The sequence below is a fragment of the Thalassophryne amazonica genome, chromosome 2 (genome assembly GCF_902500255.1).
Source record: "Thalassophryne amazonica chromosome 2, fThaAma1.1, whole genome shotgun sequence".
NCBI classification, from domain to species: domain Eukaryota; kingdom Metazoa; phylum Chordata; class Actinopteri; order Batrachoidiformes; family Batrachoididae; genus Thalassophryne; species Thalassophryne amazonica.
The window spans coordinates 147,587,735-147,610,150 of record NC_047104.1 but is presented as its reverse complement, the minus strand read 5'-3'; the positions used below and the strand labels follow the sequence as shown (position 1 = coordinate 147,610,150).

Genomic DNA, 22,416 nt, shown 5'->3' with positions numbered 1-22,416 from the left:
TTATGAAATTAGAATTGTTTGATCAGTTCCTGTGTTCTCAACGTGTGTCGTCGTGTCCTTGATAAAGACACTCAAACCCAAAGGACTCAAGTCCCAAAAACCCACTGAGGAACAGAATACTGCACTTTTTGGATCTACAAATCTGCTTTGACTATTGTTTGAAAAGTAAGTTTTTTGTGCATAAAACTCTTGCATTCTATTAACTTGACTAATTTAACACAGTTGCAATCAAAATGTACAGAACAAACCTAACTTCAAACAACCAACAATGCCCTTGGTGGCCACTAAAGCTACGCTCTAACAAATGATTCAAGGCGCTAGTTTAACTGAAGAGTATTGCCAGCATTAAAATAAGTTTTAATAAGTTGATAACTTACAAGATGTTGGTACAAAATTGTTCAGTTTAAAATAAAAATAGTTGTACATAGGTTGACAGCGGTCTTCAAATAAACAGTTTGATTGTAAAACTTGGCATGCAACATGTAATTTATTCTGACTTAAGTGAAATAAGGGCAGCACAGTGGCTTAGTGGTTAGCACTGTTGCCTCACAGCAAGTAGGTCATGGCTTTGATTCCCACCTGTGGCCTTTCTGTGTGGAGTTTGCGTGTCTTTTCCCTGTGTTCGTGTGGGTTCCCTCTGGCTTCCTCCAGCATCCAAAGACATGCAGGTCAGGTGGATTGGAAACTTTAAAAATTGTACTTAGGTGTGGGTGTGAATGTGTTTGTTTGTCTATATGTGGCCCTGTGACAGACTGGCGGCGTGTCCAGGGTGTACCCCGCCTCACACTCTGACTGCTGGGATAGACTCCAGCTCCTTGCGACCCTTAACTGGATAAAGCAGTTGAAAATGCATGTGTATGTGTGAAAGAGGTTTTAAAAGTAACACAATTAAGGTAAGAATTGCCATTTCAGAGTAGAATGAATGTAAGAAGTTAAAATAACTTAAAGGAAATAATTGGGGCAACTTTAACTTTTGACCCCTGTCCAAACTGAAATTGAACTTTGTCACCATTCTTACTTTTTTACTCCATAGACTTCAATCACAGATAGTGCAACCTATGCCTTTTTTAAAATCTTTATCACAGAAATAATGCTGTATATGATTGGAGCATTTTTAAATTTTGACCCCTGTGTAATTCTTCAATTGTTCCCTACCATCTTTTTCAAAAAATATTAGATAGATTAGTGTTGATTAGATTAGTTTATTGATCTCTTGGGAAGACTCCCTCAGGGAAATTGAGGTTCCAGTAACATTGTACAGCAGCACACAAGGAAAGAAGCACACAGAGTATCAAAAGTAAAAGTAAAAAAACACTTTCCGAATATAAATATAAATACCAGAAATAACGCTTGCTACTGGTTTACTGGCTACTATTGTTCCTCTCCTTCCCATCTTCTGTCTTCTGGGCACTGTCCTCCTCCCCCTGAGTGAGGAGAGTAATGTCGTGGATGGATATAATGAGTATTCTGCCACATTTGGTGCTTCTAATGCCGTTTGGAGAATTCATCTGCAAATATTGTCTGCTGCACTGTTAGGGAAAATTCTTCTTAAAACAGTGTTCTTGGCAGAAATACATATAACTCATGCTAGATTTTATTTTTTATGTGCCATCTGAGTTTGCCTCAGTAAATTTAAAGCAAAAGAAAAACAAAACACTTGCTTATATGTTGATTTATTTAAATTATTTAAATTTTACCAACTTCATTTCAATCAACCGTTTTATTGATTATATTTTGAGGCAAAGTTGCCTCGAGGTTTTTAATTTTTATTTTATTCATTTTTGGAGGATTTATTTGAGCTTATAGTGCAGCAAACTGGATGATTGGATGTCCTTCACCATCGCACTCCTTTTTCATTTTGAAAGCACATTTAAAAAGTCTCCTGGAACACTCACCGTTGGCATTTCTGCCACACATCAGATGCTGGCAGACTTGCAGCACCCCCCACAGCTCCGCGTCACCGTTAATGGCTCCGTCCAGCGCGTCCGCGGTCACCGCGCTGCAGGTGACACCGCCGCCGCCGCCCCGCACCTCCTCCCCAGTCAGCCTGACCGCCTGCAGGGCCCGCCGGGATATCTCCTCCGCCAAAGCCTCCACGGCCGCCGTCAGATATACGGCGGCGTACTCGTGCACGCGGACAGACACGCGGGTTTCCACCATCCACCTGAAGAAGCGACCCACCGACAGCCGGAGCCCGCAGCATGTAGACTTGCCAAATTGACGCACGGTGTCTTCGGAGCTCATGCACTGCAGGGACACGGCTCTCACGGCACAGGAGACGCACCTCTCGGCCAAAGCCCAGCTCAGAACCAGCCTCACCGCGCTCTGGATGTCCAGGCGCGTGCAACGCCTGTGGAGCGCACTCAGCCTCTGCGCCTCTCGGGAGATGCGCACCAAAGCTCTCCGCAGCAGGACGGACAGCTGATGGACTGCGTCCGCGGTGAAAGAAGCATGCGACCCGGTGACATTACGCACGACTTCCCACAGATCCTGCTCCGTCCAGGGATACTCCTCCAGTTCGGGCAGACAAGGACACTTGGCCAGAATGTCTGCTGCGTCCTCCGGCAGCGAGCTCACCGTGTCCCAGCTGCTGTTCCTGCTGTAGAGAGACCCGGTGTGCTGCTGCCACCCCCGATAAGAGGAGCTGATGTTCGGCTGAGTGCTGCCCGATCTGCCAGAGGAGGACAGTGTGAGGGACGAGCAAGTGTCTCGAGGGACATAGTCAGGATGCAGGTTCAGATCCCCCAAAGTTTTCACCAAGAGACCTTTCGACATGGCACGGAGGGCTTCCAGCCGTTTACGCACAGGACTGCAACTTTTACGCACGGTGGAGAACTGAACAAATGATTTCCATTAAATTCACATTTGACCCAACAAGAGGTGTAAAAGTCTGAAACACACATGCTGCTCCAAAATACCTCCAATATAAAGGCCATGAAACGTCTTTTACGCGCAACAGGCCAATCAGACCCGGCAGCGCTTGGAAAGGAACATTACGATTTCACGACTGGTTTGCAGCGCCACCCAGCGGGACACTAAACGAAAATCAGAATTGGGTGATTTTTATTAACTTCTGAAGAGATCAAGTGTTCACTCTGTTTGGTTGTTTGTTCGTTTGTCACCACGAATGCTCAAACCTGAATTTTAAAGAACTTGGTGGAGGACAAAGAAACAATCCATTCCATTTGGAGACAAATCTGGATTCAACAATTTCCCATGAAATACGTGAACCTCAATTTTATGAACTCATACACATGGTTAAATGGTTGGAATATGGATTCAGATAAAATGGTTTAAGGCCCTAATTTAGTGGGAAATTTTCTTTTAAAAATGAAAAGAAAAAAAGCCCACTGATGCTTTCACACAGAAATTCTGTCAATTTTACTTGATATTATTAATATGTGTATGTTGTGGACATGAACGAGCGAAGCTCTTCAGCATCTCACCATGTCATTTAGGTCCTTCAGACTTTTTTCAGTAAATGCTTCTGGAGAGCATTAGCATGGCTAAAAATCCCCCCCCCCCCACCCCCCCAAACTACAGCCCTCTTAAGCTCTGCTACTTTAAGCATTTTCTTTATTTGCATTCTCACATGCCTGGAGAAAGAGTGCTCACCATCTCATTTTGGTCCATCACAGCTTATGCATGGCTAAAAATCTAACCCTAACCCCCTCCCCACCAACTACGTCACTTTAAGCATTTTTTTATGTTGATGTAAATTCAGATTCTAACTTTTCAGATACTTCACAGTAGGGTTGCACAATATGCCCAAATTAAATTAACTTTCAGGTCTTCTTTATAAGAAAAACCTCCTCTACACCACTCCATCAGGAAGCTGTATTTTATATTTTTAAATAAATTTATACCAAGTTGTAGAGATTTGCTATTAGTTTGAGTTTCAGGAAGATCATTTTAGACATTAGAAAATGCCTGTTTACTCACCAGTATGACTAGGAGTCCAGGGTTCAGACAACGTGTTCAAATTCAAAACTGGCTCAAACATTTTTCTTCTTCTACTAAGGTGGATTAGAATTTTTTTGTGGAACACAGCACCGACTACTGTACAGGATGGACTTAGCAGTCAATATGTGTCACCAATTTCAAAATGGTTCTTTTCATCTGGGTGGCACCTGGGATGTTCAATCAGATTTCCGGGAAGTCCAGTGCAACCCAGCTACACCCATGCCAGGAAGAGTTCAATATTTGACATTTCCTGTTTCACTGTGGACTCAAAATTTGGCACACAATAGTTTTTGTATTTCTTGTATTTGAATTGACATAAACAAATTAAAATGTGTGAAATTCCAAGTGTTTCAATACTTTTGGAGGGCACAGTATCCTAACCTTATGATGAGTGCAAAATGAGTGTGATATTATTACTGTTTTGTTTAAGAATGTTTAATTTTCACTGTTGCTGCACTTTGTGAGAAATTATATATATCATGATATATATCATTGATATGACAATACTGAGATACGATAATTTGGCCATGTTGTACAGCCCTACTGTCAATTGGCTGAAAACTTTAAATATTAATTTACATCTACATAAAAAAAATGCTTAAAGAGGCAGGGGACTAAGAGGGCTGTAATGGGGGGGGGGGGGTGTCTGGGGAGGAAAAAAAAGTAAAAAAAAGAAAAATGCTTAAAAAGGTGAGGAGGGGGGCAATCCTCCACAGAAGCCGAAAGGCAAAAAAGAAAAATGGAAAAAAAATCGGGGGGTCTGGGGGGGGGGGGGGGGGGGGGGGGGGTGTAGTTGAACATTTTTTTGCCATGCTAATGCTCCCCTGAAGCATTTGCTCCAAAAAACAGTCTGAAGGACCTCAATGACACGGTGAGATGCTGAAGAGCCTCACTCGTTCATGTCTGTGACATATATACATATTAGTAATAATAATATCAATAAGTTTCTCAGTGTTTCTGTGGTTCCTTGTCTTGCGCTGTAATGTGATGTCTCAAATACGTTGATAAACTCACAGCTGGAGCTTCCCTCTCTTGATTTCTCCTGCTGTAGAATTTTGGACAAATAAGATAATAATAAGAGTGGAACCACCATAATTCTATCCTTTCATCCGTTGCACAGAGACTCAAAGATCATCCTCACCTCTCGACAATAGCAACTCACACCTGAAGTCAAATGACCTGACAAACAACTTTTCAAGTGGCCAAGTGGTTTGGGTGCAGAAGGTTCCTGGTTCAAACACCACCCCTGCCACATTTCTCCATGTAATGTGGAGTTGCATCAGGAAGGAACTTCAACATGCAGATATATGATGGATCTGCTGTGGCGAACCAGAGTGTAAAAACAAGGGGGCAGCTGAAGGGACTTACAATCGTTACATTACTGTGACATCAGTGACCCCACAGAAAATTTGACACTCACTATTCCAAGTAGAACTGATGATGTTTTTGTGGATGAAGAGAGAACTGTCTGCAACGAACAAAACACGCCCAGTTGACCTGACTAAACCCGCTGTACTTGGATAACCGTGAGCTGGATGACTGAGAATCTCCACAGACAAACCACCAAGTCTTCACTTACAAATATAATTAACAGATTCTTTTTTTTTTTCTTCACCTAACATTCATTTACAATAACAGCAGCCATTCAGCACGGGCGCAACACAAGATATATTGACAGAGCCTACGCGCATGTTACTAGTTATTAGCCGTATGCGCACATACACACGCTCACCCACACTATGAGGCCTATATAGATTTTACCAGCAGTGTGTTGGATTTTACAATCAAATAAATGACTTGGGTTATTGTATTAGACATTTTTAAGCGGTCAAGTATCTAGATTTAACACCCAGCTCTGAATCACATGTGCACAAGAGTCTGCAGCTCAACATACCTCATCATCACATCAGACAGCAGCGGAGGAGCTGTCTAATTCATGGTGGTGCTGAAATGACTACGAAATCATTTTTCTGGAAAAGTCAAGGGAGCACCCTGACATGATGAACCTATAAGCCAGAAGAGATGATAATAAAATGAAGCCTATAGCATGACAAGACAGAAGAGATATTATTGTTTTGGGTTTTTTTTTTTACACTTTTTTGTAAAGATCTTCTGACCAAATGACAGCATCACACCCATTCAACCAGTCTACCTAGTCTTCTCTGACTTCTGACATCAACAAGGCATTTTTGTCCACACAACTGGTTATCTTCTCTTTTTCAGACCACTCTCTGTAAACCCTAGAGATGGTTGTGAGCAAAAATCCTAGTAGCTCAGCAGTTTCAGAAATACTCACACCAGCCTGTCTGACACCAACAACCATGCCATATTCACTCACTCACTCATCTTCAACTGTTTATCTAGGATCGGGTCACAGGGGCAATACCTCCAGCAGAGGACCACAGGCTTCCCTTTCCTGGGCCACATTGACCACCTCTGACTGCGGGATCCCGAGGTGTTCCCAGGCCAGTGTGGAGATATAATCTCTCCACCTAGTCCTGTGTCTTCCCCGGGGTCTCCTCCCAGATGGATGTGCCTGGAACACCTCCCTAGGGAGGCACCCAGGAGGCATCCTTACCTCAGCTGGCTCCTTTCAATGCGAAGGAGCAGCGGCTCTACTCTGAGCTTCCCACGGTTTACCAAACTTCTCACCCTATCTCTAAGAGCGACACCAGCCTTTGGAAGTCCATTTCAGCTGCTTGCATCTGCGATATAGTTCTTTCGGTCATGACTCAACCCTCATGACCATAGGTGAGAGTAGGAACGAAGATTGACCAGTACATTGAGAGCTTCACCTTTTGGCTCAGCTCCCTTTTTGTCACAACACTACGGTAGAGCGAATGCAACACTGCCCCTGCTGCACCAATTCTCTGGCCTATCTCGCGCTCCACTGTCCCCTCACTTGTGAACAAGACCCAGAGGTACTTGAACTCCTTCACTTGGGGCAAGACCTCATTCCCTACCTTGAGTAGGTAATCCATCAGTTTCCTGCTGAGAAACATGGCCTCAGATTTAGAGGTGCTGATCCTCATCCCAGCCACTTCACACTCGGCTGCGAACCGATCCAGTTAGTGTTGGGGATCACAGACCAATGAAGCCAACAAGGACCACATCATCTGCAAAAAGCAGTGACGAGAACCTGAGCCCACCAAACCAGAAATCCTCCTCCCCCTACTATGGCTTGATATCCTGTCCATGAATATCACAAACAGGATTGGTGATGAGGTGCAGCCCTGGTGGAGGCCAATCTCCACCGAAAACGAGTCCGACTTACAGTAGTGTTCAGAATAATAGTAGTGCTATGTGACTAAAAAGATTAATCCAGGTTTTGAGTATATTTCTTATTGTTACATGGGAAACAAGGTACCAGTAGATTCAGTAGATTCTCACAAATCCAACAAGACCAAGCATTAATGATATGCACACTCTTAAGGTTATGAAATTCAAGGCCATGTCCTCTTCAGCATAAAGCAACATGACCTCTTCAAGTATTTTGACATATCCAAACTGATTCATGATACCTGGTATGCGATATATAGGCCCAACACCATAGTAGGAGAAACATGCCCATATCATAATGCTTGCACCACCATGCTTCACTGTCTTCACTGTGAACTGTGGCTTGAATTCAGAGTTTGTGGATCATCTCACAAACTGTCTGCAGCCCTTGGACTCAAAAAGAACAATTTTAGTCTCATCAGTCCACAAAATATTCCTCCATTTCTCTTTAGGCCAGTTGATGTGTTCTTTGGCAAATTGTAACCTCTTCTGCACGTCTTTTATTTAACAGAGAGACTTTGCGGGGGATTCTTGCAAATAAATTAGCTTCACACAGGCGTCTTCTAACTGTCACAGCACTTACAGGTAACTCCAGACTGTCTTTGATCATCCTGGAGCTGATCAATGGGTGAGCCTTTGCCATTCTGGTTATTCTTCTATCCATTTTGATGGTTGTTTTCCATTTTCTTCCATGCGTCTCTGTTTTTTTTTTTTGTCCATTTTAAAGCATTGGAGATCATTGTAGATGAACAGCCTATAATTTTTTGCACCTGCGTATAAGTTTTCCCCTCTCCAATCAACTTTTTAATCAAACTACGCTGTTCTTCTGAACAATGTCTTGAACGTCCCATTTTCCTCAGGCTTTCAAAGAGAAAAGCATGTTCAACAGGTGCTGGCTTCATCACCACAACCTTTCAAACACCTGGTTGAGATGCTGGAGATGGGAAGAAAAATTTGCGGAATATATAATGATTCTGCTATCTGGCCATTTAAACACTGCTGCATTAGCAGCTGAAAGGTTGCAAGCACATTACAAAGTCCAAAAGGCATTTGCTCAAAATCGTATAAGCCCAGTGGAGTGGTAAAAGCAGTCTTTTCTTGATCATCGGGATGCATTTCAACCTGCCAGTAGCCACTGGCAAGGTCCAAGGTCGAGAACCATTCTGACTGACTAAGACCGGTCAATGTCTCTTCAATGCTAGGCAAGGGAAATGCGTCTTTGTGTGTAACTGCATTTAACTTTCTATAATCCACACAAAAGTGCCAGCTACCATCCTTTTTACGCACAAGGACTATAGGAGCAGCCCAAGGACTGCAGCGTTCCCTTATCACCCCCCTATCAAGCATACCTGAGAGGAGGGTCTTCACCTCTTTATATATCATGGGTGGAATCGGGCGGTATCTCTCTCGAATAGGGACAGCATCTCCTGTAGGGATTCTATGCTGCACCAAATTTGTCTGTCCGAAATCCTCCTCATGCTGAGCAAACACTTTCTCCCATTTTTGTAACACAGCCTGTAGCTCTCTTTGCTGTTGTTCAGACAAATCAGAGCGATTCTCGACCATACCAACTGCTACAGGCAACTCTGAACTAACAGCAGCAACTGCAGCATTCACCAGCAAGACCTGGACAACACTATCCTCCACAAGTGACAGGGTTGGATCATTGGAGTTGTGCACATCGGAATCCTCAACACAATAAAGCCGACCTAATTTGTGAAAATGGCCTATATAAACACTTCATGGATGTGGGTTACACACAGTAATTGGGACTCTCCCTCTCCTAACTTCCACCAGGGCCCTTGCCACACCCACACCACTAACAATAGCACCCGGCATAGCCTCCACCAAGGCACAATAGTCTGTTCCACCTGGTCCCATTTTGGTACAGCCCCACACTATCAACTCGCTCTTTGGTAGGACAGAGATACTTGTTTAGAGGCTAACCTCACATACCCCACCAAGCCGTCCTCTGCCGAAAGGACCCCAACACGACGGCAGGCAGCAAATGCGTCCCTCCAGGCCTTCTGTTTTATAAAGGCCTGTGGGAAGGCAGACTCCCTACAACATTTAAACAAAGTATCCCAACAGGCTCCAATGACATTCATTCTGACAATTAAGGGATTCAGACACTTCTCATCTTTAACAATTACCACTCCCCGACCCGGGATCTTAATACCCTCAACCTCTAGATCTAATACGGCATAACCAATATAGGGTATTTCTAAACCATTAACAGCACTTAATCGAAACCAAGTAGGTGCCTGACCAAGCTTAGTTTGTATAAAGTGTGTATTAAACAGGCTCTCTGCCATTAATGTAACTTGTGAACCCGTATCCAAAAGACCACTCAATTGAATTCCCTCAATGGTCAACTCTATGGTAGGACATTGGCCAAAAAGAGTATCAGAGGCCCTAGTTGGTGGTGATGTGCCAACAAGCCCTGCGGCTCGGACCTCAGCGGCAGGGTCTGCTAGTTTAAAGCTGGCTCAGATGTAACTGCACAATACCGAGCAATGTGTCCTTGCTTTCCTACAACGATAACAGATAGGCCTACCCTGTTCATCCCAATCATGGGAGCGCCTAAGTGGATATCGCTGGTTCTGCATTGAGCTGGAAAACCTAGGTTGAGGTGAAGGTAATTGCAATAATGGTTTATGCTCCGCCACAATATCCTGTGTCAAACTCTTAACCTGCTCTTTAACATCCGCCATGAGAGTACTGATGGGGTCAAGAAAAACCATGCAGTTTACTAATCAAGGAACAGGTTACCTCTGGTTGGACACACCCATATACTAAATTAAGCTGAAGGGCCTCCAGGTGCAACTCAGCAAAACCCAAATCAAGGTTCCGGCGAGCATAGACCTTCAAGGCCCGGGCCAAAGGCCCTTCACAGAGTCCCAACAACAATTGGTCTCGCAAAACGCTTTCAGAGTCTAAATATTGCAACTTACTATATAAGTCACGCAACCTCAACATAAAAGATTGTATAGGCTCATCTGCTCTTTGTGTACAACTAAAAAACCTAGACCTCAAAATATGGAACAGGAACCTGTTCATCATACAACAAATCTAAATGAGCAAAAAGTTTTGTAATTTTGTCTTTTTCATCTTCATCTAAAACTGCAATTTGAAGTTTGGCCTCCCCATTCAGCGCTCCCAAAGCAATACTTACTTTCCTTGCCTCTGTTAAATCCTGAGACCCCAAAAGACCTTTAATCTGTTTTTTCCAATCACAATATTTTAACTCATCACCTGGCCCTTTAAATTTAGGTAGCCAAGGTGCATCAGGATACACTGGCATCATCATATTTGCTCTTGTTTGGAAACACCAGCTCTCAGAAAAATGGATCCTGTTCGTGACGCCAAAAATATGTAAAGGGGGTTTGTGTAAGAATATTGTAATTTTTGAAAAATGGATTTAATACATGAGGTGACCAATAGATCCAACTCCAACTGATTTTTAACAGTAGGAACTGGAGCGACCAAACAAGGCAAAAACACAGATTTAATCATTTATTACAAAATTTAAAATACTAAAACAAGAATTATAAAATACCAAGTCTCTAAAATAAAATAATTATGCCAGTAGGCGGGGAACAAGCAATCTGGGTCCGACCAAGTGTCCGCCAGTCCGTGGGTGTCCTCAAGGTATCGGCTTGTTTAGGGAGTGTCCTCCTTCCATCCAGCGTGGCGCATCATAATCTTCCCTGAGGGACACAAAAGGCAAAGCCAGTGGGATGTTGCCAACACCAGACGCACTTCATTCACCAAAGGGTATCCGTTACATCATTCTGAGCATCGCCACACTCACAGACGAGGCTGGGTTCTCCCCTGCCGCTGTGTGTAATCCACGTTGTGGTGCTCCTCTTGAACAGTAATGCAGCTGGACCCAGTAGCGTCAATATCGATGTGGCTCCTATTCTCCAGCCACTCTCCCCATAATCTGCTCCCCCCCGCGCCTCACACCTCAGGATGCTGCCCCCTGCCAAGCTCCACCGTCTCTTTATTTGCCACTTTACACACCATGCTCCAGGTGCGCTAATTGCAGATGATGTCAAATACTTGTAAGAATCAGGTGCATTCGGGGTTGCCATGACAACCACTGGGGAGACAAAACTCCAAAATCCAACAAATAGAATAAACTCTCCCCAGGGCTGGATTACACCTTCTCCAAGTCCACAAAACACATGTAGACTGGATGGGTATACTCCCAGGCACCTTCCAGAATCTTTGTGAGAGTGAAGAGCTGGTTGGTTGTTCCACAACCAGGACGGAACCCGCTTTGTTCCTCTACAATGCAAGTGAAGTGTTTTATCCAGACAGGTAGGATGTCCACCACCCAGCTGACAGGGTGGTGGACATACAGATGCTTAGGAAATACTGCAAGATATGGTTTCCAGCATCTCCAGTTCCCAGTCTAGGCTACTTAGTATTTTCATATTTTAATGGCCCCTTCTCATCCCCCCCCCCCCACCCTTTTGATCAAAACAGGGTTTATAAACAAGATTTTCAAATGTTAATGACTTTAACTGTCACTATTAAAAATACTTAATCCATCCCCCCCCCCACCCCAAAAAAAAGACAAATAATAATTCAAACCTTTCAAATAAAGAAAAGATAAAACAAAAGGAATTTTTATTTCAGCTCCAAGGTTTCATCATCTTCCTTCTCTGAACAGTGTTTATTTTGAATTTACTGCACAACACATTTCTAGCAGAGCACAAAACATTCAGTTTAATCTCCAAATTTCATCTTATTCAACAATTTTTTTTAATAAAAGCTCAGATTTTAGCAAAGTACAGAGAAAACCGCCAACAATGTGCTTCAAAATGTATTTAAGGTGAACTTTAACACTGAAATGCAAATATTAACACATACGATTTCAGGATGTTGACCTTAAACAGAAATTATGTCATTAGAAACTGGACATATTTTAATGTTTCTAAAAATACTTCCTCTGCTCTGGATCTAAAGCCAAGCTATACCTGCTTAACCCAAATTGACCACTAGATGGCAGACGTTTTTAAAGCAAAGAGCTAAAGGAAAAGCACTCCTCTAGTTCTTACCTACTTTCTTATGCCTACAAACACTCTACATATCTAAAGTGTTGACTGAAGTCATTACATCTACATCCAAACCCACACGTGGAAGGTAACACGTATTTTCACCTCAACATTAAAGCTATGGGGCCTTTCAAATTTCACAAAACGGAGAAAATTTAGTTTCTACCAAAAATCCAAGCATTATAATGTAGGTTTATTTTTGTAGCATTTTGCAAAATTACACCTCATTTTAATGAAGACAAAATATTTATCTGAGGGGAACCTCCATCGTGAATATTGTCTTTTCCTACACTGCTGTCATGCAGACTAACTAGAGGAGGAAGAGTGTGTACGCACGTATGAGGTTTTGAGATTACCTGTGACCCATCTTACATTAACATACATAAGATTTCTTGTAAATCACCTTCAGATCTACCAAATGTTGGTCATAGCATCTGATCCTTTGAATTTCTCCCCTCAGGGGTTGAAATTCTAAATTGTTTCCAGACAGCATGGATTTTTATCATATTGGCAATATCATATTACAGATCCCTTTCCCAAATGCTAAGGAATAAAATTATAGTGGTGCCAAAGAAAATTCCTTTTATGACTTAAAGCTTAAAAAACCCAGTGGCACTATACCTTTAAAGAAGAGTGATGAACACAAAGCAAGTATTCTAGTTCTTTGAATACCACAAGAGTTGCTAAAATGACCTGGATGAATTTGCAAGCAGATAAACAATAAATTACTGTGCTAGAAAACAATTCTTAAAAAAAAAATATAGCTCAAAAGGTAACAATGGGTACAATCAGAGCAGTGAGCCAGCTCACCATGTCAGAGGTTTTAAGCACAGTCTGACAAAGTTTGCTGTCCTTGTGCGGCGGCGCTGCATCGGGTTCAGCAACAACAAACAGAACTCCAGCCGAATAAGGCATTGTATAACAAGACATTAGTAAAAAAAAATAAAATGGGAACTCTGCTAGCAAACATTTTAGTCATGTGACAACACATTACAAAACTACGAAGCTGTTAGCAAAAGTGGCCGAGGTTTTTAAATCAGAAAATGCACCAGAGTTCTGTAAAATGAGGGTCAGCGGAGCAGACTGGCCTCGAAATCTGGAACGAAAGTCATTCAAAGCAATATTTTAGATAGTTTTCCTTTGATTTCACACATACTCCTGTATCAACTCAGCCAATGAAGTTCTTACTTCACGGGTCTGTCACTGGAATTATTCGCTGGATTACTTGTATTTTCATGCAAGCGACACCATTACATATGGGTCAGATCCAGATTGGAGGACTTGCACGAAACCGTTTTAAAAACACATTATGAATAAATGCAACAGAGGTAAAGCTATGTCTGTACACTGCTTATAAAATTATTAACTCATCTTGGGCTTTTACAAGTGTTCCTGTTTTATGATGTAGAATCACCATTAAATGTACAAATTTTTTAATTTATTCTGGTCTTTGTTTTTGGTAAAAACGAACTGACAACAATAACTGGTGCTCATCTTATTGAATGTTGAACTTTCAAAGTCACATAATTACTGTTATCTTGATCAGCTGTGTTTACTTCTGGGATTTCCAGTTGATTGGAGTATAAGCACATCTTTTTCTGGATACCACAATTCTTTTTGTCAGTACTGATGCAAAAGCAAAACCATATAAACAAAATAAGACTCCAGGCCACTGAATGGAAATAGCATGGCACATTATGGCAAATCTGTCCTAAAAAAATTAAGGCCATATGGGTAATTAAAAATTGTCTTATTTGATTTTCACTTCATATTTTAGCATTCACTTACATAATGCAAAGCTAAAGACCCCATCACACTTAGCACAAATGAGGCCGAATCAGGGTGAATGGGGAAAAAAAGTTAAACTTTGAGGTGCAGTCGTGAAAGACAGACATTCTGTCAGCCATGTACAAATACCCAGAATGTGTGCCAAAGCCACCCCGAATGATTCGTACATACTCATTGTGCAGCGGTTCCCGAATTCAGGTCAAATGCGGCCGGAACACAGTATGAATACCCAGAATGCAGGTCAAATGCAGCCAGAACACAGCACGAATCCTCACAATGGTGGGAGAATGCAGCAGGAATATGCAGAATGCACCTCGAATGCCATACATGTGTGGCCCGATCATCACCCAAAGTCTGGGTGGAAGGCAAGCAGGGAGTGGGGCATGGCAGAGCGAGCGCTGTGGTCCACTGTTTTGAACAGCGGACCACTGCCGTGTCTCACTGGTGGATTTTGAATGACATCCAACCCATGAACGGATTACATGCAAACCAGGGTCTCCTGACTATCACATTACTGTAGTACATGTGATCAGATTATGACAGTCATCACATCACCAACGTGCACACCCACAGCCATTATTACTGGTAATAGTCACCAGTCTGCAGTGCATTACAGTAAACTCATGATCAGGGGACCCTAGCTTACATACACTCACCAAAAATATAAACGCAACACTTTTGGTTTTGCTCCCATTTTGTATGAGATGAACTCAAAGATCTAAAACTTTTTCCACATACACAATATCACCATTTCCCTCAAATATTGTTCACAAACCAGTCTAAATCTGTGATAGTGAGCACTTCTTCCTTGCTGAGATAATCCGTCCCACCTCACAGATGTGCCATACCAAGATGCTGATTAGACACCATGATTAGTGCACAGGTGTGCCTTAGACTGCCCACAATAAAAGGCCACTCTGAAAGGTGCAGTTTTATCACACAGCACAATGTTACAGATGTCGCAAGATTTGAGGGAGCGTGCAATTGGCATGCTGACAGCAAGGAATGTCAACCAGAGCTGTTGCTCGTGTATTGAATGTTCATTTCTCTACCATAAGCCGTCTCCAAAGGCGTTTCAGAGAATTTGGCAGTACATCCAACCAGCCTCACAACCGCAGACCACGTGTAACCACACCAGCCCAGGACCTCTACATCCAGCATGTTCACCTCCAAGATCGCCTGAGACCAGCCACTCGGACAGCTGCTGAAACAATCAGTTTGCATAACCAAAGAATTTCTGCACAAACTGTCAGAAACCGTCTCAGGGAAGCTCATCTGCATGCTCGTCATCCTCATCGGGGTCTCAACCTGACTCCAGTTCGTCGTCGTAACCGACTTGAGTGGGCAGATGCTCACATTCGCTGGCATTTGCCACGTTGGAGAGGTGTTCTCTTCACGGATAAATCCCGGTCCACACTGTCCAGGGCAGATGACAGACAGCGTGTGTGGCATCGTGTGGTTGAGCGGTTTTCTGATGTCAGTGTTGTGGATTGAGTGGCCCATGGTGGCGGTGGGGTTATGGTATGGGCAGGCGTCTGTTACGGATGAAGAACACAGGTGCATTTTATTGATTGCATTTTGAATGCACAGAGATACCGTGACGAGATCCTGAGGCCCATTGTTGTGCCATACATCCAAGAACATCACCTCATGTTGCAGCAGGATAATGCACGGCCCCATGTTGCAAGGATCTGTACACAATTCTTGGAAGCCGAAAATGTCCCAGTTCTTGCATGGCCGGCATACTCACCGGACATGTCACCCATTGAGCATGTTTGGGATGCTCTGGACCGGCGTATACGACAGCGTGTACCAGTTCCTGCCAATATCCAGCAACTTTGCACAGCCATTGAAGAGGAGTGGGCCAACATTCCACAGGCCACAATTGACAACCTGATCAACTCTATGCGAAGGAGATGTGTTGCACTGCATGAGGCAAATGGTGGTCACACCAGATACTGACTGGTATCCCCCCCCCCCCAATAAAACAAAACTGCACCTTTCAGAGTGGCCTTTTATTGTGGACAGTCTAAGGCACACCTGTGCACTAATCATGGTGTCTAATCAGCATCTTGATATGGCACACCTGTGAGGTGGGATGGATTATCTCAGCAAATGAGAAGTGCTCACTATCACAGATTTAGACTGGTTTGTGAACAATATTTGAGGGAAATGGTGATATTGTGTATGTGGAAAATTTTTTCGATCTTTGAGTTCATCTCATACAAAATGGGAGCAAAACCAAAAGTGTTGCGTTTATATTTCCATATATAGGATAAAAAACGGAAACCAGAAGAGAAGTCATATCAAATCAAATCAATTTTATTTATATAGTGTCAAATCACAACAAACAGTTGCCCCAAGGCGCTTTATATTGTAAGCCAAGGCCATACAATAATTACGGAAAAACCCCAACGGTCAAAACGACCCCCTGTGAGCAAGCACTTGGTGACAGTGGGAAGGAAAAACTCCCTTTTAACAGGAAGAAACCTCCAGCAGAACCAGGCTCAGGGAGGGGCAGTCTTCTGCTGGGACTGGTTGGGGCTGAGGGAGAGAACCAGGAAAAAGACATGCTGTGGAGGGGAGCAGAGATCAATCACTAATGATTAAATGCAGAGTGGTGCATACAGAGCAAAAAGAGAAAGAAACACTCAGTGCATCATGGGAACCCCCCAGCAGTCTAAGTCTATAGCAGCATAACTAAGGGATGGTTCAGGGTCACCTGATCCAGCCCTAACTATAAGCTTTAGCAAAAAGGAAAGTTTTAAGCCTAATCTTAAAAGTAGAGAGGGTGGCTGTCTCCCTGATCTGAATTGGGAGCTGGTTCCACAGGAGAGGAGCCTGAAAGCTGAAGGCTCTGCCTCCCATTCTACTCTTACAAACCCTAGGAACTACAAGTAAGCCTGCAGTCTGAGAGCGAAGCGCTCTATTGGGGTGATATGGTACTATGAAGTCCCTAAGATAAGATGGGACCTGATTATTCAAAACCTTATAAGTAAGAAGAAGAATTTTAAATTCTATTCTAGAATTAACAGGAAGCCAATGAAGAGAGGCCAATATGGGTGAGATATGCTCTCTCCTTCTAGTCCCTGTTAGCACTCTAGCTGCAGCATTTTGAATTAACTGAAGGCTTTTCAGGGAACTTTTAGGACAACCTGATAATAATGAATTACAGTAGTCCAGCCTAGAGGAAATAAATGCATGAATTAGTTTTTCAGCATCACTCTGAGACAAGACCTTTCTAATTTTAGAGATATTGCACAAATGCAAAAAAGCAGTCCTAGAGGTCAGGGTAATGCCATCCATAGTAAGGTTCTGGTTAGACACCATGTTTCTAAGATTTGTGGGGCCAAGTACAATAACTTCAGTTTTATCTGAGTTTAAAAGCAGGAAATTAGAGGTCATCCATGTCTTTATGTCTGTAAGACAATCCTGCGTAACATCTGCGTAACAATGAAAATTTAAGCAATGCCGTCTAATAATACTGCCTAAGGGAAACATGTATAAAGTGAATAAAATTCACTAAAGAAGTAAGGCAGATCCTGGCATAAAAGTATTACACAGTGTCCACACGCCCCCATTGAACGCACACACTCTCTCTCTCTCTCTCTTACTCCCCAGGAAATCACCTGTTTAGCGGACAGCGGGATACTCCCCTGTCCAGACAGGCTCACGTGCATGCAGCAAAGTGATCAGATTATGAGAGCTCACCCATGAGAAGTGAAGAAATTATATGATGAGAGCTTATGGATGTGCAGCAAAGCAATGAGATGATACGAGCACACACATGCGCAGCGAGGTGATCAGCTGTTATGAGCACATGCACGCGCAGCGGATCATTCAGTCATTATGACAGCTCCATGGCTCTGAGACACTGTGACTCAGTGACACATGGTGTTTTCGGTGTAATTGTGCAACGTTCACGTCTAGTGCACATAATGACTGCATGCCACAGACTTTGCACATTACTATATGTCCTTTGCGCACCCTGAATGGGATGCACCGGGATGACGTCCGGCTGATTTGGGGCACAACATGCCGGCAGGATTTGGCATTCCTGAACCATTTTGATGGTCCATCGAACATGATCAGAATGCTCCGAATGCTGTTGAGATGCCATTTCAGATGCTTAGCATGCAGTCAGACTGTGGTAACACTGCACTTTGACCGCCATTCAAGGTTTTTTTCTACTTCAAACATACCTCGGGAATTGGGAGCATGTGCTCTACATTTGGGCTGGCTGTGCAAATGTACCCAACTGTTTGGAGTGCACTCAGATAGCTGTCAGAGGTTTTCAAATGCGCCTCAACTTTGCCGAATGGAGGTTGAATTTTCATTAGTCAGCATTCAGGCTCATTCGGCCTCTAGTGTGATGGAAGTATAACTTGTTTCAAATAATGTCCAATAATGAGGTCCAGATTTAAGGTAAATAACAGCATTTTATCTTGATACTTTAAAATGTTACCACAAAAAAAGTGGCTACAATTGTCAGAGGTGTAACACCACGTGTGGAAGGTTCCCGGTTCAAGCCCCGGCCCTTCCCATTTTTACATGCAATGTGGAGCTCCGTTAGGAGGGGCGTTGCAGGTGTGATTTTTTTTTATTATTATTATTAGATGGAGCTGTGCGGATCAGGTGTAAATTTTGTCAGTTGAAGTTCTTACACACATGCACAGACATCCTGATATCGCTTATAGATATTTTGAGACTAAACAGAGTTTTATGCAAATACCGTGTGGAGCAGAGTGTCACAGTCTTCTCTAAAAGCACAACGCCATGTGTGGAATGTGCCCGCTACTAGGGTGTAATGATGTTTTGTAGCACAACATATCGCACCTTGAGAATGTGCAACATTGCAAAGCTGAAAAAAAATGGGCAATCAGATTAAAATCAATGATATTACGGTTTCTAGAGTAGGTGATATAACAACAACAGTAGAGTCTGCCACAGGCACGATGACTTGGTGGTGAGGACTGTGATGGCAACCACGCTCCACTTCATTTAGTGGTGGTAACGCAGGAAATGTTCATGAGAGAGTCACCAACAACTAAAAAGAAGAAAATGTTACTGATGTTCCCTCTGGATTCATGAGAACAGAGATAAACAGTTTTCTAAAAATTGCAAACAAATCAGGGGATGAAGGAGACAAACACAAAAGCCAAAACATGGTACCATAAGTAGGATGTAAATGAAATGCTGGCATCCAATCAGACTCCTTCTTTCTACAGCACCAGCATGGAACCCTCATAAGCAGCCATTACATATAGGCCATAGGCCAGCATGGCATGTGTGCAACCCCCCCAAACAACCCTATGAATTTGGTATCAATAGAAAGTGTTGTGTGCTGGGGTGTTTGGCTGGCTTTGTTTTTGTTTTCAAAATTCTCCCACCAGGTGGTATGCATTCAGGACTGAGTGGCTGAGCATTAGGACCTAACCCTGAACACCTGAGGCTTGTTTTCACGTGCAGGTCATCAGGACTCACAGCTGTGGTGTATTCTGTCTTTATCAGAGATTGCTGCATTTAAACCTTGAATGCACAGTGTGTGATTGCCAGAGACTCAACCTCGTGTGAGATCGATGTCAGGAGAACAATCTCACCATCATGGACGCAGAGATCGCTCCAGGTTTGAAGCCACAGTCTGTGAAGGAGGATTGGGTGAGGTCTCACGCTCTTCAGCACACTTCCTGAGGTAATTTGGTTTTGGTGACTTTTATGAAGTAACGACAGTGGATTTGGTGTCCCTCACACCTTGTGTTATTGAGCTGTCACGTTATGCTAATTGTCTAATCAGCTTCTGCTGCAGTGGAGATTTGAGCTGAGTTGTTCCGTGCCTGCAGGGTGAGAAGCTGATATATATTTAAGCCAGGAAGTGTTTGCTGATTGTGTGCACCTTTTGAGCTGTGTCTCTCTGGGTGGAGAGTGTTGGACTCACCTCATGTTTTCTTTCTTCACAGACACGGTTTGTCGCGGCCACCTGGGGGGTGTCGGCGGGGTCCCTGGGTCCGAACTGCTGTGGCTCCGGACCGTTTGCGCTGCTGAGAGCGCGCCGTGTTTTCACCTTACCAGACCGCGGACTTTTTAGTTGTTTATCATTGCACTCACTTTCATTAAAATGTGTTATCCTTTGAACCGTGCTCTGCTTATTTCGTGCTGGGTCCTGTCAAACGCTGGGTCGGTGCTCCGACCGCGTCCGACACATAACAAGAAAGGTTGTCAAGGTTACAATAAAATATATAATGCAATGCTAAAATACCCTCGGCCGTATGAGCATTGCGTTCTTTATAATTTGCCGTTGTTTAATTATTACGATCCTATTGTCTTATGTACAATTTGTACATGATCAAATCATTTTTCATGTTGTGGAAAGCAATGGATATTTGTAGATCACCCTCTGTGCAGTTATTAATGTGACAAATTTAGCTCCATAGGAAGTTAGCTTTAACGGAAGTTAGTGTGCAAGCTAACGTCTGCAAAATGTCTTTTAAATGAGGTGTTATCATGTTACAAAAACAGCATTTTCAGTTTTAGAAGTGTTTATTTCTCGCTCGCATTTACAAAAAATACCACAAACGAAGCTGTTAGCAAGTACCTACTCCAGGAAGTGATGTCACCATGCTAACCCTGGTGAAATGTCTTGTAAATAAGTTCATAGGTGTTATCAGGATACAAAAACAGCGTTTTCAGTTTTAGAAGTGAATTTTGCATTTACGCAATATCTCTAAAATTAGAAAGGTCTTGTCTCAGAGTGATGCTGAAAAACTAATTCATGCATTTATTTCCTCTAGGCTGGACTATTGTAATTCATTATTATCAGGTTGTCCTAAAAGTTCCCTAAAAAGCCTTCAGTTAATTCAAAATGCGGCAGCTAGAGTACTAACGGGGACTAGAAGGAGAGAGCATATCTCACCCATATTGGCCTCTCTTCATTGGCTTCCTGTTAATTCTAGAATAGAATTTAAAATTCTTCTTCTTACTTATAAGGATTTGAATATTCAGGTCCCATCTTATCTTAGGGACCTCGTAGTACCATATCACCCCAATAGAGCGCTTCGCTCTCAGACTGCAGGCTTACTTGTAGTTCCTAGGGTTTGTAAGAGTAGAATGGGAGGCAGAGCCTTCAGCTTTCAGGCTCCTCTCCTGTGGAACCAGCTCCCAATTCAGATCAGGGAGACAGACACCCTCTCTACTTTTAAGATTAGGCTTAAAACTTTCCTTTTTGCTAAAGCTTATAGTTAGGGCTGGATCAGGTGACCCTGAACCATCCCTTAGTTATGCTGCTATAGACGTAGACTGCTGGGGGGTTCCCATGATGCACTGTTTCTTTCTCTTTTTGCTCTGTATGCACCACTCTGCATTTAATCATTAGTGATCGATCTCTGCTCCCCTCCACAGCATGTCTTTTTCCTGGTTCTCTCCCTCAGCCCCAACCAGTCCCAGCAGAAGACTGCCCCTCCCTGAGCCTGGTTCTGCTGGAGGTTTCTTCCTGTTAAAAGGGAGTTTTTCCTTCCCACTGTAGCCAAGTGCTTGCTCACAGGGGGTCGTTTTGACGTAATTATTGTATGGCCTTGCCTTACAACATAAAGCGCCTTGGGGCAACTGTTTGTTGTGATTTGGCGCTATATAAAAAAAAAAAATTGAATTGATTGAATTGAGAAGTGTTTATTTCTCGCTAGTGTTTACAAAATATACCAAAAACAAAGCTGTTAGCAAGTACCTACTCCAGGAAGTGACGTCACCATGCTAACCCTGGTGAAATGTCTTGTAAATAAGTTCAGAGGTGTTATCAGGTTTCAAAAACAGCGTTTTCAGTTTTAGAAGTGCTTATTTCCCACTAGCATTTACAAAATATACCACAAACAAAGCTGTTAGCAAGTACCTGCTCCAGGAAGTGACGTCACCATGCTAACCCTGGTGAAATGTCTTGTAAATAAGTTCAGAGGTGTTATCAGGTTTCAAAAACAGCGTTTTCAGTTTTAGACGTGCTTATTTCCCACTAGCATTTACAAAATATACCACAAACAAAGCTGTTAGCAAGTAGCTACTCCAGGAAGTGATGTCACCATGCGAACCCTGGTGAAATATCTTGTAAATAAGTTCAGAGGTGTTATCGAGTTTCAAAAACAGTATTTTCAGTTTTATAAGTGTTTATATCTCGCTAGCATTTACAAAATATACCAGAAAAGAAGCTGTTAGCAAGTAGCTACTCCAGGAAGTGACATCACCATGCTAACCCTCGTGAAATGTCTTGTAAATAAGTTCAGAGGTGTTAATGAGTTTCAAAAACAGCGTTTTCAGTTTTAGAAGTGTTTATTTCTCA

At 42.9% G+C, this 22,416-nt stretch overlaps 1 protein-coding gene across 1 annotated transcript; it reads right to left on the bottom strand.

The window, feature by feature from the left end:
* Positions 1-1,800: 1,800 nt before the first annotated feature.
* Positions 1,801-2,944, bottom strand: LOC117504360 (ankyrin repeat and BTB/POZ domain-containing protein 2-like). Its single transcript, XM_034163825.1, has one exon. The coding sequence runs from the start codon at positions 2,773-2,775 to the stop codon at positions 1,801-1,803; it is 975 nt and encodes a 324-aa protein (XP_034019716.1). The 5' UTR covers positions 2,776-2,944.
* Positions 2,945-22,416: the final 19,472 nt, after the last annotated feature.